This window comes from Emys orbicularis, chromosome 9 (genome assembly GCF_028017835.1).
Source record: "Emys orbicularis isolate rEmyOrb1 chromosome 9, rEmyOrb1.hap1, whole genome shotgun sequence".
Lineage (NCBI taxonomy): Eukaryota > Metazoa > Chordata > Testudines > Emydidae > Emys > Emys orbicularis.
Window position 1 is genome coordinate 92,145,175 of NC_088691.1, and position 18,784 is coordinate 92,163,958.

Sequence of the window (18,784 nt, forward strand, 5' to 3'; positions counted from 1 at the left end):
TTTGTTGTCTTGAGGTTGCAGTGGCAAAAGCATGTGTCCATAGGTTAATTTCCATCCCTTGTGGTGGTTACAGCATATCCAGCGTTTATTGGCTTCAGGTCCCTCTACCAACAAATGATCTCTATTAGCATTAGGCACTTAATACAGTAATACATATCGTACATAGCTATGTGGAATAGAAGCATTAAAATGGACATTACTTAACACATAATCAATATTGGCCATAAAAATCAAGCCGCCCCCCACCTCACTCTCTGTTAGAGAGCATTAAATTCCTCCCAAACTAAAAATCCTGATTAAACAGATATATCTTGCACCATGTCTGAGATTGAGTGTATGGACCTGCTTGAAAAGTTTGGTTCTAGAGTATAAACTCCCATTAGGAATTTGGTCCCTAGATGCAGGATTAGGCCCTTGAATGTTTCATTCCGCTGCTAATTTGGACAAATCAGTAGGCCACAAAGTACTTTTATAAAGGTATGGTGCATTGATCATTTTATAGTTTTAACATGAAAGTGCATAGTAAGAGGAAGACTGCTAATGTATGAAAAGATAATCCATTTAGAAACAATTTTGCATGAAAACAGGCTTGTGGGATTTAGCAAAAAAAATCTTGACCTGAAGTTTTTGGGATTTTTTTGTGCCAGTCGATGTGTTTGTTCTAATGAGGATTATGATGGCACAAAACCATGCCTTCCAACTATATCTGTGCTGCAGATAGAAGTACCTCTGTTTCAGGGCTGATGCTATTTGAAAATGTACCTGCTGCAGTGATAGTTTTTTGTGTGTAATATTAATATATATAAAATGTTAAAAGAACATTGTAGGCAAAATCAAGCACTAAAAAGTTAGGAAATGCCAGAATTAAGGTTGTACAGGCAGTCTTAATTCTGCCCGTTGAGTATATGCACTATGATAGAGTCTTTAATTACATGATCACATATTCTTTGTCTCGTTCAGTGCTAAGGGTGGACCTTGTTCACGTAATGAATAGCTATTCAATATTTTGTTTTCTCATGGTTAAACCTGGGGCTCCTTGCCTTATTTACTGCACATTATTCAAAACCTGCTATGAAGATAGAATTGGTCATTTCCTTATGAGTATTTCTATGGCGCTCATCACTCTAGTATCTGAGTGCTTCACAAATATTGAAGAAGTTATTTTTACAACTGTGAAATGAGGGGGTACCATCCCTATTTTATAGATAGGGAACTGAGGCACAGAGATTTTAAGGTCAAAGGTATCTGCTAAGTTTGGGTGCCCAATTTGAGGCACCTAGAACCTGATTTAACATGGTCAAGCAAAGCTCTTATTGAGTTAAGTTGCAGCTGGGAATGCTCAATGCTTCTGCAAATCAGACCCCAGGGCTGCAAATCATGCACACGCAAAATGAGGCCCTTTAAATCGCCGCCCGAGCCCCGCTGCCGGAGCCCCAGGGGTAGTGGCGGCAGCCGGGGGCTTCGGCAGTGATTTATAGGGCCCTTTAAATCACCGCCTGAACCGCTTCCGCCACCCAGGGGCTCTGGCAGCGGGGCTTTGGTGGCAATTTAAAGGGCCCGGGGCTCCGGCTGATGCCGGGAGCCCTGGGCCCTTTAAATCGCCAGCCTGGGGAAGCTGGTCCGGCATGGCGTGGTGTACCGGACCGTACCAGCTTACTTTCATCTCTGGCCTTAACCATGAGACCTTCCTTTCTTTTTCTGCAACTTTGTGACTTGTTCATTACACATCTTCCAAATTCTGCAACAAATGAGGCAGGGATCCTACAGACAACAACCTCCTTTACTACACAACCCTGATTCATTGCCAGAATAGGTCCATCCTGTGCATTGAATGATGAGGCAGGGGTTGATATATTTGCTTTCTATATAAATGTCTTGGAAAGTCTACGCTGAAATTCATCATGTAATCTGTGTTGTTGTAGCTGTGTCGGTCCCAGGTTATTAGAGAGACAAATTGGATGAGGCAATGTCTTCATTGGACCAATTTCTATTGGTGTGAGAGACAAGCTTTCAAGTTTACAGAGAGCTGCTTCTTCTGACCTGAAGAGGAGCTCTGTGTAAGTTTGAAAGCTTGTCTCTCTCACCAACAGAAGATGGTCCAATACTGTAAAAGATATTACCTCACCCACCTTGTCTTTCTATTCATCATGTAGTCAACAGCCTGCTAGTTTCAGGTTACTGAGAAGAATTTGATCATGTGCACAATGTTTTTGTGTGATAATGGATTAAGTTTAGAGGGTTGATTTTCAATATATTTCCCCCCCATTTCTTTCAATAGTAATCCTAATTTCTTTAACAGCATTTGCTGTTCTAGTTAACTAATTTTAGACAAATGTTTGTTTCTTGTTTTATGGTCTAGACAATTGAGATTTACAGACTGTAATCCAGCTGGTGAATTGCCATGGGATTATGCCTATTTTCAGTGCTTAAACTTTTGCAACATACTCTGCAAGTGTTTATGTAGTGGCAACCAATGAGCCAACCATCAGAAGAGTTTTACTGTAGCAGCTGAACAGAAATCTTTATTCATGTTAACTAATCATGCAGGTTAGGGCAGCAAAACAGTTAATCTTCATAGCATTTCTTAATAAATTTGCTATTGGTAGTACCTGTAAAACACACTAATTATCTTATTAGTGCTTATTACAATTGAACATCCTGATGGTCTAGTGGTATCTCCTTAAATTGATGCTTTGAGCAGAAGATACTTGTGAAGAGTGAATGCTTGCAACATTGGAAGGACAGATTAGCAAAATGCTCATGCAATTAATGCATCTACATAAATGCATGTTCACCTGCTATGCTTGCAAAGGTCTGCATTTGTCCATGCAAAGGGATGTTTTAACTACAAACTAACTACATGTTTTCAGTGGGGTGTGCACACCATCGAGGGTGCATTGGTTGCACCTGGCTTTAAAGGGACCAGTATAAATATGCTTATGATGTGTGCAAGTGTGTCTGTTTGAATGCTCTGGGTCCATCCAGATTTTCAGGTTATCTCCGCAGTGCGTGAGTAGTCCCACTGACTTCAAGGGACTGTTCACATTCCTAAAACTAAATATATGGGTTTGAAGTAATGGGCCTATATGAGGATAAATTAGTGAGGGTTTTTTATTTTATTTATTTATTTATTTTTTACATGTGCTGGCACTTGTTCCCACAACCATTGTGGGCACTATTAAGGAGGCCCACATTTGGCCCCAAATATTTGAGAATTAAAATCTCACCAGTGCTGCGGAAAAGGTCCATTACTAGGGGAAGAATGTGACAGCTGAAAAAACCCCCCCAACAGTAGGGATGTAAAAGGGGAAACCTCTTCATTTGTGGAACTTTCCAAAACATCTGTCTGATTTCTCCCAGACTTTAAGATTCTATTCTGGATTAACATCTGGTATGCAAAATTTCAGGTGGGATCCATTTGTTGTGGTTATATTTAGGTCCATATTGAGCATTTAAACTAGCTTCAACTTCAGTTATGGATGCAATACAGTCTCTTCATAATAAACTTGTCCTATTGTGTTACTTTTGGACAAAGAATGTTCAATGAGACTGAACTAATGTAATTGATTTCCTGTTACTGTGTACCTTAATTTTTTATTTACATACAATGTGCCTAAAACTAGAAAATTATATCTGGGACACACATACATACTTATGTGATATATGATGCTGTTGATTAGGAAAGTTCTTGATTTGTTATGTTAATTATTAAAATATTTCTAAGGATTGGTCACTGCTGTTAAAAATATTAACTCCTGTAGTCTTATGCTGCTCCTTAACTGTAAATCAGATCCACCTTTGTATAAGCTGCTTGAGCTTCCCATTGTGTAGGTCAAGTAGAAAAAGCAGGTAAAGTAATCTATTCTGAAGGACCTGTAGCACAGAGCCAAAGAGATCTCATGCACACAGACCAAAAGAATGCACTAAGCACTGTCTCTTTGATATTCTTGGCACCAACTCTAAGTGATTTTGGTCTGATTTTTGGTTGAGACAGTTTCTCTACACATGTTTGACATCAATCAAATCCAGACTCTAGCTTGGGTTTTACTATAGCACCCATCAGTGTAGTATCTATGTGCTGAACAGGTAAACCAGATCTGCATGTTTAGATATTCAGATAATAATATCTCTAGATATTCTTAGAGAAATGGCACTGGAATACTGAAGGTAAACCTTTTTTAAAAAAATGCTTCTTATGTATAATGTATGTGTATATGAGGCGATAAGCCATGTGATAAATTCCTTTACTACTTCTGTATTTTGGTAGATTGTATTACTGTATTTATTTTGCACCTCTGAGTGCCTCACCTGCGCTAACACTGATTTATCATAGAGGATTGTTTCTAATAAACCAACCCCCCTAAGAAGCTTACAAATAGCTGCTCTTTTTCCCTTCAAGCACCTGCCACCAAAAAAAGTTTATCCTTTTTTCTCCTGAATGTGGAATCTAATCCAAAATCTGGGACTGGAAACGTTTAGTCCTGGACAACTGACATTAAGATCCAGTATCGCGCTAAGCAAGATTAGAGACAGAGACACTGCCCTACGCCTTGTGATGTCATTTACACCTGTGCAGAGAGAGAGCCCAGTGTATAGAAATCACTGCCATTCTGATTTACTAACATTTTACACCTACTATGCACAGGTGTAAATGACTCTACAAGGGGCAAGGCAGTGGAGAATCAGGTTCAAAAGCTCCAACTCATTAGACAGCTATGATTCATGGCTTTCCAGTAACATGTACAGCATCTGATATAGCCTTGATGGTTTGTGAAATATCTCACCTTAAAAGTGTATTTGAGATAAATGCGATGGAAAAAATAACCCAACTATACATACAATATGATGGGGGCTAATTTAGCTACAACTAATCAGGAAAGAGATCTTGGAGTCATCGTGGATAGTTCTCTGGAGACGTCCACACAGTGTGCAGGGGCAGTCCAAAAAAAGCAAACAGGATGTTAGGAATCATTTAAAAAGGGATAGAGCATAAGACGAAGAATATCTTATTGCCCTTGTATAAATCCAGGGTACGCCCACATCTTGAATACTGCGTACAGATGTGGTCTCCTCATCTCAGAAAAGATATACCGGCATTAGAAAAGGTTCAGAGAAAGGCAACTAAAATGATTAGGGGTTTGGAACGGGTCCCATATGAGGAGAGATTAAAGAGGCTAGGTCTTTTCAGCTTGGAAAAGAGGAGACTAAGGGGGGATATGATAGAGGTATATCAAGTCATGAGTGGCTTGGAGAAAGTGAATAAGGAAAAGTTATTTACTTGTTCCCATAATATAAGAACTAGGGGCCACCAAATGAAATTAATGGGCAGCAGGTTTAAAACAAATAAAAGGAAGTTCTTCTTCACACAGCGCACAGTCAACCTGTGGAACTCCTTGCCTGAGGAGGTTGTGAAGGCTAGGACTATAACAGGGTTTAAAAGAGAACTAGATAAATTCATGGAGGTTAAGTCCATTAATGGCTATTAGGCAGGATGGGTAAGGAATGGTGCCTCTAGCCTCTGTTTGTCAGAGGGTGGAGATGGATGGCAGGAGAGAGATCACTTGATCATTACCTGTTAGGTTCACTCCCTCTGGGGCACCTGGCATTGGCCACTGTCGGTAGATACTGGGCTGGATGGACCTTTGGTGTGACCCAGTATGGCCATTCTTATGTTCTTATGAAGAGTTAGGATTTTATAAAATGGTCTGAATGACTTAAACTTTTTATCACGCCACAGCAAGCATGTGCTAACTAACACAACTTCACTGTCTAGGCAAAGAAAAAAAACAGTATTGGAACTTGAGCCGCTAACGGAAGCAAGCACATTGGCCTAAGAGGTGAACAGACAAGTCTGATTCTCCTTTGCAGTGTCCACCTTATAGTAGATGATAGGTTTGTTTGATTATAATGGAGTGTAAAGAGAAGACTTGTATTCATGATAGTGAAGGAGATCCTGTTTGTGCCTGCTTCATTGAGAAAATTGTTCTGGAACAGCTGCTCATCCATGTGGAAACAGCAAACTCTTGGATTGCTGCCAAGGTCAGTGAGACCTGGGTTGCTCTGTTCTCTGAATAAGTTCTGGTCATTTGTTTTAGAGAAGCAGGTGTATGTCACCGGCCAACATGCCCTTTAATTATCTTCCCCCCCATTTTGGTCACACCTCTTGCTTAACAGATGTGTTTCCCGAGACGTGCCCTTTATTCCAAGAAGAGATCATATACATTTTAGTGTGAATGGGAATGATGTGTGGCACTTTTTCTGTTCAAATTATAATCCTAAAGCTAAACAAAACTCAGGGGATTTACTTTGCAGGGATTTATGTCAGTGTTTACTGAGCCAATCCATGTACGGTCACACTCCTCCTAAATTTTGAGTTCCCAGCAGCTCTCAATTTCAAAGTGAAACTCAGCTGAAATCAGCAAGTTTCAGGTAATTTCTCCATTAATTTCACTAATTTCAATGTAAAATTGTACGATGGCCCAAATTCTCTTGCGAAATTCATGAAACTTAGTGAAGCTTTCAGTGAATGTGGTCTGAATGTGAAGTTTATTCTGAAGCCAGGTGGGTTCCGAGGCCTAATAATAAGTCATGGTAAAATGATTAACGGTATCACACAACAGAGCCTATGCCCAGATCCTGGAACGCACTGTGAATAATATTGTACACTGAATGTTGTTTAGCAATAAAAACAAGGCAAGTAATACATTTAGGTGGAAGAGTGGAGGAAGGAAGAATAACACAGTGCCATTGTAGAGCGTGCTCATGAGGCCTCATTTGAAAGATGCTGTGTGATTCCACACGAGAAGAAAGAAGTTGGCAAAGCGCAAAGGCATGGGGTAAAGCAACTGAAATTATTCAAGGCAGAAAAAATTTACTAGAGTTGGCCTCTATACCGTAGAAGAAGAAAAGAGAGTAAACTAGAGAGATTTAATTAATGTGTAAATAAAAGGTCCTGCAGGAACAGGAAAAGACCGGATCTCTGCCAAAAAATGTCACTGTGCAGTAATTAATTAAAAAAGGAGTCATGGCCTCAGAGTGAGCCTATAAGCAGTTGAGGCAGAATTTCCTGAAACAAGACATCACTTTATACTTGGGGGCAGAGGGGGAAATAGATAGAATTGTCAACCTGCTCATGACAGAATTGGACACGTTTTTGGAGAGAAACAGAAGTGGAGAATGTGTTGTTAAGCCACACTTTTAATCTACAATTCATGCATCAGGGCAGTATTATTACATTATAATATCAAAAAAGCAATGACACAATTAGGGCTACAAATATCATTACAGTAGAGATAGATGCACTTTACAGACAGCATAATGTTTTAAAACTTCATCAGGCAGCTGCTAGCCACTGGACTGAACCTACAAGTCAATGGGCAATGCAGAAGACTTGGGGGAGAGGAGCCACCAACCAGGAAGGTCCATGGTCAGTAGTTGGTGAGAAGATCAGTCCTGCACCTGTCATCTGCTGAGAGTTTGGGAGGATGCTGGGAATCTTCCCAGGTACTTCCCACAGGGTTGCCATCTTGTAATGGCCTCTGGCTAATATGTGTCTGATAAATTTGAAGCCTCCCTCCCATTGTGATTATGGGAAGAAGAGAAAGAGTGCACACTCATACCCTCCTTCACACATCCCAGACTCTTCTGTTTTGTTGGGTGGTGGCTCTTTCACCACACCTCCCCCAGTCTCCTGGCTGCCTGCTGAGTGAGAGAGAGAGAGAGAGAGAGAGAGTGTGTGTGTGTGTGTGTGTTTTGGGGTGGCTCTGCTACTTAACCACACCTCCTAGCCTTACGTTATAAAGTACTCCTCCATTTTGAACAGATTTGGCCATAGCATTTGGGGGCAGGCCTTTGAAAGTCAATGGAGTTACTTTGGATTTACACCTGTGTAACTAGAGCAGAATTTGGCCTATTGTGCTGGAAGTAGGGGTGTCCCACACTACTCTGGTCTTGTGTTTTGTTACAAACTCAAGACACAGCCCTGGTTTAGTAAACCATTCAAGCAAACCTGGCACCAATATATGGCTGCACATTAAAATAAAGTGAAATTTGGCTTTTTCAGTTAAATTTTACTTTGAATTTTGGGGTTTTGCTCAGAAACTTGAAATAAAACTCATTGCATTCAAACTCTTTAAGGAAATATGGGCATGCACCTCTGACTCTAAATATTTATTGATTTTAAGAAAAATGAGACTAACATCTGGCGTTCTACCAATCTCTGTTTAATTTCCCTAAAAATGACATTCATTTTTTTGTATTTGTTCAATACTCACTAGAGGTGGTTTTATTACAGAGAACAGACTTTAACAGCTCCCAGGACATGTCCCCCTTTGGAGCTGATTTCTGTCTGTTATGCAATACCACTTGAAGTTGTTTTGATAACAGTGATGAGAGAGAAGAAATAATGTATGCTAAAGTAATTTGGTGAGGCTTGAAATCAAGGCAGTGAAGAAAACATTTTCTAACAGTAAATCATTCACCTGTCTAACATTCTTTAAAAATTGTTATCCAAATGACTTAAACTGTTAAAGGGTCATGCCTGAGGTTAAGAGACTGTTTGCATGGTGCACATTTTGATGATAAAACAAGATATTTTTATTGAACTGGCAGCGTTACAGTCAACAGCATCTGTTGTACAGGAGTTTGATTTCTTCCTGCAAGAAGATTGCTGCTCCATATGAGCAACTGGCAGATGTTTTAATGTAAAAGGTTCTAAAGGAAGTGGAGTTAAGTGTGTTTCGGTTAGTTGAAGATTAGTTAGAGCCTGCTGTGTATTTGGAAGTACTAAAAATGTTTCTTTTTAAATGTAGTTCAGAGCTGGAGCATGTATTTTTATGTGATTATTTCCAATCACACGGCGGCCATTGCTTGTTAGATCCCGCCAGCTACAAGCGGATCCCAATTTGGGGAGGCCTTCAAATGGATGAAATGTTTTACAGGGTTCATTGCATTAGGCAACATTCACTGAATTCTACATAGCAACTGAATTACTGGTCACTTACATTACAAGTTATGGTCTTTTCAGTTTACCCAGTAATTTTTTTCTAACAGTTGTTCAAGTGAAAAACCCAATGAATGACTCATGTCGCCATATGTACATGGGACAGTGTTAATGATTTACCCTCATTATTGTGATGTGGGTCAAGTTCCATAAGCAAAATTGACCGTGTGTATTAAATGTATTAGCTATTATATATGTCTATATAAACTATTCATTTTTCCTTGCTGAAATACAACCACTTCTGGGGTGAAACTTGGCAGTTGTGTACAGCCTACAGTGGCTTAGGCTAGAAATTGAAAAATATGTTATACAAATGAAACCACCTAGACAATTTACATTTTTCCCATCTAATTATCCAAATGGGAATTCGGATACATGTCTCTCTGAACTGGTCACCACTTCATATTTTTGATGAACTAAAATAAAGCCATTGCAGATGGCAATAATTCCCCCAAATTTATTGCTACTTAATGCTGACCATGTTGCTTTTGTTCCATTTCCACTTAAATATATGCAAGATAAAGAGTTCAGTATGTGATCTTTAAGGAAAAGAAATGCCAGGATTTATTAGGCTCAAACTAAATAAAGGTGGAAAGATGGATTATCTCTTTTCCTTTATTCTGCATCAGGATTTGTCCTTAGGAAAGAGGATGCACAGCAGGTTGGTCAGGTATGGAAAAGGGAGGGGGCTAGTGGATACAAGAGCACTTTTTCTGTTAGTGACTTGTCCATTGTGTGGGCCACATATTTTTGTCCCATGATCACCTCAGAAGCCGCTTTATCAAATTCTTTTTTGTCTGTCTAGATCTTCCAAGTTAATCACATTTCAGAGCTATATCTATCTAGTGTAACCCCTAATGTCAAAATCGATGGATGATAAATTATTTAATTTGAGAACCTGAGCCAAATTCAGAAGGGGGATGTAAATGGTACATGCCAGTCAGTTGGTGTAATTTACATGCAGAGAGGGCAAAAGGAAAATCAGACAGCAAGACGGTATAAGGTGTGTAGAGACTGGGTTAGTTAAGACTTCGTTGGTTGCTGTTCATGCTATAACCTCATCCCTGTACCTTTTGGGGGGTTGGCGGGCGCTTGGATGCATTTACCAATGTGTAACTTGCATCACCATTCGTATCACTTTCTATTGCAGCTGGTCCATTGACAGCTGTGATGGGTTTCTCTCAGGTGTTTAGCAAGAATATCTCAGCAGGTCAGATCTGGTTACTACTTAGACAGGAAATCTCAGAAGAGATATCCAGCTTGTTGTAGAAAAGTGGGGTTGGTGATTAGATCACACTGCTGCTGTTGGTGCCATCTTCCGAATGAAACGTGAAAACAAGATCCAGACCATTTTCGCTGATCAAAGATCTCGCTGAACCTTTCTTAACTTTAGGAAGACTCAGTGCCAGTGTCCTGGCCAATTCCAACTTAGGTAATTACATTCTGCCTATCTAAATTCCCTCCTTCATTTGCTATTGGATGCAGTATTCTTAGGGTACGTCCAGACTACCCGCCGAATCGGCGGGTAGTAATCGATCTATCGGGGATCGATATATCGTGTCTCATCTAGACGTGATATATCGATCCCTGAACGCGCTCCCGTCGATTCCGGAACTCCACCAGGGCGAGCGGCGGTAGTGGAGTCGACGGGGGAGCCGCGGCCGTCGATCCCACGCCATGAGGACCCAAGGTGAGTCGAAATAAGATACGTCGACTTCAGCTACGCTATTCCCGTAGCTGAAGTTGCGTATCTTACATCGACACCCGCCCCCCCCACCCCCCCCAGTGTAGACCAGCCCTTAGACTCCTCTTCTAAAATGCTGGGTCAGATTAACTCTCCTGTGGGCCCGTGGCTATTAGATTTTGTGGGGCTCCTGGGGGTTTGGAGTGGGGGAGTGGGCTCAGGGCTGCGGCAGGGGATTGGTGTGTGGGAGGGGGTCCAGCTGAGTGGTGGGCTCTGGGGTGGGGCCAGGGATGGGCTGGGGGGTTGGGGTGCAGCAGGAGGTTTGGAGGCAGGCTCTGGGTGGGAATTTGGGTGCAGGAGAGGGCTCAGGGCTGGGACAGGGGGTTGGGGTGCAGGTGGAGGTGCAGGGCCTGGAAGGGAGTTTGGGTGCAGGAAGGGGCTCTGGGCTGGGGTAGGGGGTTGGGGTGCAGGAGGGGCTGCGGGGTGCAGACTCCGATCCCTGCCTGCCCTGGCTCCGCGCTGCTCTGCTCCCCAAGGTGGCTGGCATGTTGGCCCCTAGGCAGAGGGGCCAGGCCGCTCTGCACGGTGCAAGCTGCCCGTGCCTGCAGGCACCGCCCCCGCAGCTCCCATTGGCCGTGTACTGGAGCCAGCACTGGGGGCGGGAGCAGCACGCAGAGATTCCCTGGACGCCCCTCACCTAGGGATTGCAGGGGCACATCGGTGAACCGGCGCTCACAGCTCCAGCCCTGTGTGTGTGTGTGTGGGGGGGGTGCGAGGGTACTGGTGTCTGGCCCGCGGCATGGAGGCTTGCCAGACTAAAAGAAGCAGTGGGCCGCCTGCGGGTCCCCCTTTAGCCTGAGGCCCTGGGCTGCAGCCCCTAAAGCCCCTGCATTAATTCGGCCCTGGTGTTGAGGTATGCTGTTAAATGACTGCTGTGTTGGACCTCAGCAAAGGCTGTAAATTCATGTATAGAAATATAGGACCAAACTACACTTTCATTTACTGTGCTGTAACTGGGAGCAGAATTCTCCCATACTTTTCTCAAGTGTATTTGGATATTATAGATTGCTTCGCTGTGTACACGTTATTAATCTAGCATCACTGGCAGGCACCACTACACTATTTATTTACAATGTCACTTCTAACTGATATGTAATAAGAATTTACTTAGATAGCGTCATACTTTTTCAAAACAATCCAGTAAAAAATCCCTTGGGATTTGGTTGGCACTTTGCTATCGGGACAACGTCTGCTGTTGTTGACAACTCTGCATCTCTATTAATTGCCTTTCCTAATCTTAACTGCTGCTATTTAAATGTTGCTTTAAATTGTTGAGTGAACAATTTCTATTTTCCATTTTACCTCGCTACTTTTTAGTAGTATGGCTCAGTTTGTAATAATCTAATACTTATGGCACTTACTTTGTTATAGTTGTATTTGATACCTCAAAATGGAACTAGTACATCTGGGGCTGGGTTTCTGAGTGGAACCTATAAGCCTCTTGCTTACATAAGTCACATTCCAAGGTTAGTCTGAATTGCTGAGATAAAGAGTTTGGTCCTAGTGTGCTCTTGAAAAGACTCTTTCACATATGTGAAATTTGGTATAATTGGAGGCTTTACTCGGGAGCTGTCTAGAACGTGCAGTCCCAATTTCCTTAGATCTCTAAAAGAGGAAAATTCATTCAGGTTAGTGATGTATAGGAATTGTGGCCTATGGAAGGGGAGTTCACATTACTGCTTACCTATATCATCTTTGCTGTGTGGATAACAACATAAGAGCTGCATTTTTAGTTCTTTTATAACTGAAAACATTCATTTAATAATAATAAAAAAAGTATTTTTTAAAAGCTATATGGCAATGGCCCAAGTGTATTGGCCCAAGAGAAATTAGCCAGACACTGGAAGTTATTTGAACTGTTCAATTTCAGTTGTTACAAGTTTCTAACTGGTGATGATTGTCAGCACAATTTATGTGAGCTTAATTGTGTTTTAAAAAAAAATAAAAAAATCTTTTATTCTTTTTTCCAACTAGGACCGGCAGAGGTTCCCATGATGTCACCCAATGGATCCATTCCCCCTATACATGTGCCTCCAGGTTATATCTCACAGGTATGTTTCTTCAGCAACATAAATCTAATTTTGATTTTTAAGGTGTACATTTGCATATGAGGGCAATAGCCCTGATTCTCAAAAGTCTGGCTAGGATGTTCTTCGCTTCCTGTTGGAAAGTGTAGTTATGCTGGCAAATGTATAATGCATTTTCACCCCATTTCACCATCTCCGCAGTAGGTAAAGCAATGCTCTTCTTCCCCCTTTACAATTGTGTATATATACAAAATAGTAAAATACCATCTTTACCTATATTCTAGTAATAAAAGCTACACATACACACTGAGTAGAGAATAAACTCCTCAAAATATCTCCTATCCAACAAGTTTCAGTTAATCAGTTAGGTAGTGTACGAGCCAAGAGAGAAGTGGGGAGAAGAACCCAGTGCATTTATACTGCCTGCAAAAGGCACTATTGCTCATCATTGTCATCACAGCAGGAAATAATGTAGAATAACCAACACATATTGTTTTTTAAAAGGCTGTGAATTGTCTCCTATTTTTTAATTTATGAAAAAGGCAAAAAAAAAAAAAAGGCAAATGTGTTAAGAAAAATGTCCTCTTTTAGGATATATCTGCTTGGTCTCTTAAAAACAGTAATTGTTATTCCATATAAGACATCCACATAAGATTATTAAAAATCTGTTTTCTTTGCGTTTTCTGCAAACTTGTATGAGTTTTCAAGTAAAGAGGTTGGGCAAGGTAGCCTGACTCTGGTTGTGATACAATAAACCTGATCCTATGGCCATTTCAATGACTCCTATGACTTTGTCAGGTAAAAGTCCCACTGACGTGTACACATACATTTAATTTTTAAATATTTTAAATTATCTGACATTTTAAATAACCAAAGAAAATCTTTAATTCTTTTAATATCAAATCTTTTTTGTATTTTTAATAGGAATAGACTGGATTCTGTCTTTTTTTCCCTCCAGTAAACAATGTGTGGGTTGAGTTTAAATGGAATCTATAATAGCCATATGTATTTGAAAGACCTCTTGAAAGACTCGATTGTAGGCTGGTCTAAGGGCCTAGCAGATAGTCCAATATGCTTTTCTATGGCAGAGTTCTAGCTTCCTCCCAATTCCTTGGGCCTTCTGGGTTTGTTGGAGGTTCTGATGCAAGCACCAATGCTGTAAAGCAGGGGTGGCCAACCTGAGCCTGAAAAGGAGCCAGAATTTACCAATGTGCATTGCCAAAGAGCCACAGTAACACATCAGCAGCCCCCCTTCAGCTCCCCCCGCCCCCTGTGTCTTCCACCCGCCAGCAGCACCTAACCTTCCATCCCTGCGCCTCCTGCCCACTGCGATCAGCTGTTTTGTGGTGTGCAGGAGGCTGGGGGAAGGGAGGAGGAGGAGCAAGGGCACAGCAGACTCAGGGGAAGGGGCGGGGGCCTTGGGGGAAGGAGTGGAGTGGGGCTGGGGCAAAGCCAGGGGTTGAGCAGTGAGCACCCTGTAGCACATTGGAAAGTTGGCGCCTGTAGCTCCAGCCCCAGAGTTGGCGCCTGTGTAAGGAGCCACATATTAACCTCTGAAGAGCCGCATGTGGCTCCGGAGCCAGAGGTTGGCCACCCCTGCTGTAAAGGCTTAAATAAGTGCTGACCTCTGTGTGGGCGAGAGTGTGTTGATGCGTATGAATCCATGTGCAATATCATAACCTTTGAGAATGCATCTGTTCTTTGTTATGCAGGCTCTCCGTTTGGGGATCTTATTAAATCCTGGCTGCTCTTGAACGTTCAGGTAGCAGCTGTGGCTAAGAGCCATTGATTTTGTTTTCTTTTCTGCACCCTGAGAAATGACCTTGCTTCATGCAACCGAACCCTAGTCACCTTGAGATTATCTCATAGAGTATGCATAAAAGTGATGATACTCCTTAAACCATTCATGAGCTGAAGCTGATGCTGAATATTGTTGGCCACTGAGCGTCATACAGAGAATACGTTACACTGATACTCCATAGTCCACTCTGGCTTCTGATTGGCTTCCAAGTGGAATGAAAAGGGGTAACTGATTTGAGACCTGACTACCTGAGAGGTCACCTCTTTCCCATTGTGATACTGTTGTAGTTGGGATCAGTCCTTTGTTTTCAGTGGGTGGGAGCTGGAGACAGGGCTTTTTCCATGAGGGAGTTTTGACTCTGGACCTTGCCTGTCCTTTTCATTTGGTCCAACAGAGCCCAAAGTTGTTAATATTTAGGGCACACTGCAGAACTCATCGTTTTTCTAAGGGCATTGTTTGGAGATGTGGGTATTTATATTATTTTTTTGAAGTAACATATATATATTTTTAATTTCTTTCTTAGTGCATTTTAAGTGTTATAAAAATACCTTGGGTACCTAACTGCCATTTGTTCCTTTCAAAATCTTGTTGTTTAGTGAATAAAATATAAAATCTGCTCTGAGCACTGGTGGACAGTACTGGAAAAAATACAAGATTATAATAATTTAAATGGTTTTATTAAAAAAGAAAACAGATTTGCTTATTTTCTCTTTGAATTTGTTTTCTCCTCTTTTTAAAATCTTTTAGTACTAAACTCCTTTTCTCTCATCTTGGTTCAGGCTCTACCAAGACAAATGGCAGCATATTACTGAGGTATCTCCCAAAATTTGCCTTTGGCAGTAATAATCCACAGATTGTACTTGTTTCTGAACCCAGTGCCACTTCTTCAACTCACAAGCATTTCTGCAGACCACCAATAATAATCTACACCAAAGAAGCCTTTTAAGTACCTTCTAAAAGATATTTTCTTTCTAAGAAAAGCAGCTGGAAATGCATATGGCAAAGTTTTAGGGGAAACTATATACTAATTTTTACAAGCCTCAGAATGTCCTTTCTGTCATGTGGAAAATGAATATTTTGCCTGACAGATGACTTCACGCTAAATAATAGTTGAAAGAACGTAGCAGTCAAATTGGTTGATTGATGATGATGATGTACTAGCTGTGTGTGTGTTGTTCGCTGTTGCCTTTGCTCTGTTATGTTGGTATTTAATAGGGTTTATTGCATGATAATTTGAATTGTGTTCTGTCTCTTTTGGCAGAGCCTGGGCAAGGATGTAAAGCAAATAAGCGGGACTCCAAAAGATGTGAATAAAAAATACATTTTATTTTGGTTTTGTCTGCCCTCAAAGTGTACATCTCAGACTCAGGCAATAACCCTGCGGAGAAATAACCGTGTCTATTAAGAGAGAGCCATGAAAACTTTTTTCCAACTTGTTATGCCAAGCTTTTGGAGCTGAGTGTATTAGCCTTGAACATTACATTTGCCATCCAGTGACTGCAACCCAGGATTAAAATGATGCTTCATTACCTCTGCAGCATTGCAAAAACGTTCGGTAAAAGGGAGCTGGCAGGATGTCTCTCTATGCCCTACAAGACCAAGTCTATTGGCAATGAACAGTAAAACAGTTGGAGTCTATTTACAGACTTCAAGGACTACGTGAGTAGTCTTGATTAGGAAGAGGGGTTTGTCTCTGTTATAAAAGTCAAGAGAATGTTCCTGGGGAGGAAGAAATCCAGGAAAATAATGGAAGGAAACATGCACCAACAGCTCTCATCACCCATGTTTGGTGATTGTTATTTTTTTAAGCAAGGAACAGTACAGCCAGTCACTTTGTACTATAGGACATGAACCAGGTTCCTTTTCTTCTCAGCTAGCCAACTTCTTTGTGATGGGGAAGCTGTTGGGTAAATGGAAGTCAGGGGATGTAGGTTCTATTCCTGGTTTCCTCTGATGCTTGGTGTGTGACTCACAGCCTCCATTACCCCCCTCTGTAATATTACAATGACATTTATCCACCTTTGTAAAGCACTTCAGGATCTAAAGATGAAAAACACTGTCGAAGTGCACACAATATTATTTTTCTCACAGTAAGTGCTCTCTTCCCCTTTTATGGTTGTGTGTGTGTATATAGCTCATCCCTATCGTGTCTCTGTTTCAGCCTCTTGCTTTATTAATCCTTACCCAGTTTCTTCACAACTTTCTGCTTTCTCCACATACATATCCTAAGGAGGTCAACAATGACTGACAAGCTGGTGCCTCTATAGAACCTGATATTCAGACTAAGTGTACCGTAGTTTGTGTTAAATTTAATTCATAAAAGATGCAAAGAAATATATGCAATTCTGATTGAGGCAGTAAAGCAACAAGAGGGATAGAAAAGGAAGCATTAGAGTAGGATAAGATTATGTTTGACTCTGTATTAAAGGGTTGAGGTAATTATAATCAAGTTACTTTGCTGATGTGTTGCAATTTTTTATGGATTGCATAATTTAAATTTTGTGTGTGTGTCCTTCCCTTTGAGAGCCTATCCTAGACAGCAGCAACTGATATGAGTGTTTTAATTAACTTCACAAACTTAAACTTAAATAATCCCTTATAGCAGCAAATCAAATGGGATCGATAGCATAGCATGTGCTTAAGTGCTTTCCAGAATAGGGATCCTTTCCTGAATCAGAGCCATGGTCAGTTGCCTGAAATTTCCTGTCTTTGCTAGTTTAAATACAATGTTGTTAATATTTCTTGAACCAGTTGGCAGAAGATGTAATAAATTCTGTCACTTTTAATTTGAGTGGAAAGAGTTGCTCACAGTTAATGTAGCTGCTGGAATCTGTTAATCTTCTAGAATATTTTTATGGCTTTGTTATGTCTTCATAGTCTTCAAGAAAACCACACACACAATCATAGAAGATTAGGGTTGGAAGAGACCTCAGGGGGTCATCTAGTCCAACCCGCAGCTCAAAGCAGGACCAACCCCAACTAAATCATCCCACCCAGGACTTTGTCAAGCCAGGCCTTTAAAACTTCTAAGGATGGAGATTCCACCACCTCCCTAGGTAACCCATTCCAGGGCTTCACCACCCTCCTAATGAAATAGTTTTTCCTAATATCCAACCTAGACCTCCCTGTAGAGGCGCAGACTCACCCCTGCGGTGCCTCCTGCTGCTTACTTCCGGGAATTGGCTTGTTCCAGCTCCGGAGCATCCTCTGCAGGCTGGTGATCTGCCTTACCTGTGGCCCCGTGTCCCTGCCAGGACCCCGGTGCCCTTGTACCTGGGGTGCTGCCCCCTGGCAGTAACCCCTCAGTCTTAGGGTCTCCCCTCCCTGGGGAACCCCCACCCACTATTCCCACCTGGCCTCAGTATAAGGCTACTGCCAGTCATCGTCTAGCCCCACGCCCTGGGGCAGACTGCAGTATCAGCCACTCATCATAGGCAAGGTTGGGTTTGGACTGGGTGCCTTTACCCACCCTCAGGCTGCCCCTCTGCAAGCCCAATACCTAGGTGGGCCTAGAACTAGGCCCTGCAGCCTGAGGAGTTGCTGGCCTAGGGCTTCCCAGCTCCTAAGGCCTTTCCCCAGCCCTGCCTCACTCTAGGTCCCCTGGGTGAGTTCCCAAGCAGCCAGACCTGTCTCCCTCTCCAGTCAGAGAGAGACTTTTTCCTCCGGCTTCCCTGGCCTTCTTATAAGGCCCAGTTGCCTGGTTTGGGGCGTGGCCCCAGCTGCAGCCACTTCCCCCAATCAGCCAGGGTTCTGCTCCCTTTCACAGCCCCAGCCCTCTGCAGGGCTTTTCCAACCCCTTCAGGGCTTGAGTGGGTTTTCACCCCGCTACACTCCCCCACTGCAACTTGAGACCATTGCTCCTTGTTCTGTCATCTGCCACCACTGAGAACAGCCGAGCTCCATCCTCTTTGGAACCCCCCTTCAGGTAGTTGAAGGTTGCTATCAAATCCCCCCTCACTCTTCTCTTCTGCAGACTAAATAAGCCCGGTTCCTTCAGCCTCTCCTCATAAGTCCTGTGCTCCTGACCCCTAATCATTTTCGTTGCCCTCTGCTAGAGTCTCTCCAATTTCTCCACATCCTTTCTGTCCAAAACTGGACACAATACTCCAGATGTGGCCTCACCCGTGCCAAATAGAGGGGAATAATCTTCCCTCGATCTGCTGGCAATGCTCCTGCTAATACAGCCCAATATGCCGTCAGCCTTCTTGGCA

At 42.1% G+C, this 18,784-nt stretch overlaps 1 protein-coding gene across 1 annotated transcript in view; it reads left to right on the plus strand.

The window, feature by feature from the left end:
- Positions 1–18,784, plus strand: part of FNDC3B (fibronectin type III domain containing 3B) — a 388,134-nt gene that overhangs the window by 179,116 nt on the left and 190,234 nt on the right. Inside the window, exon 4 of the mRNA XM_065410392.1 lies at positions 12,720–12,796. Coding sequence (XP_065266464.1) covers positions 12,720–12,796 — 77 coding nt within the window. The remainder of the gene's footprint in view (positions 1–12,719; positions 12,797–18,784) is intronic.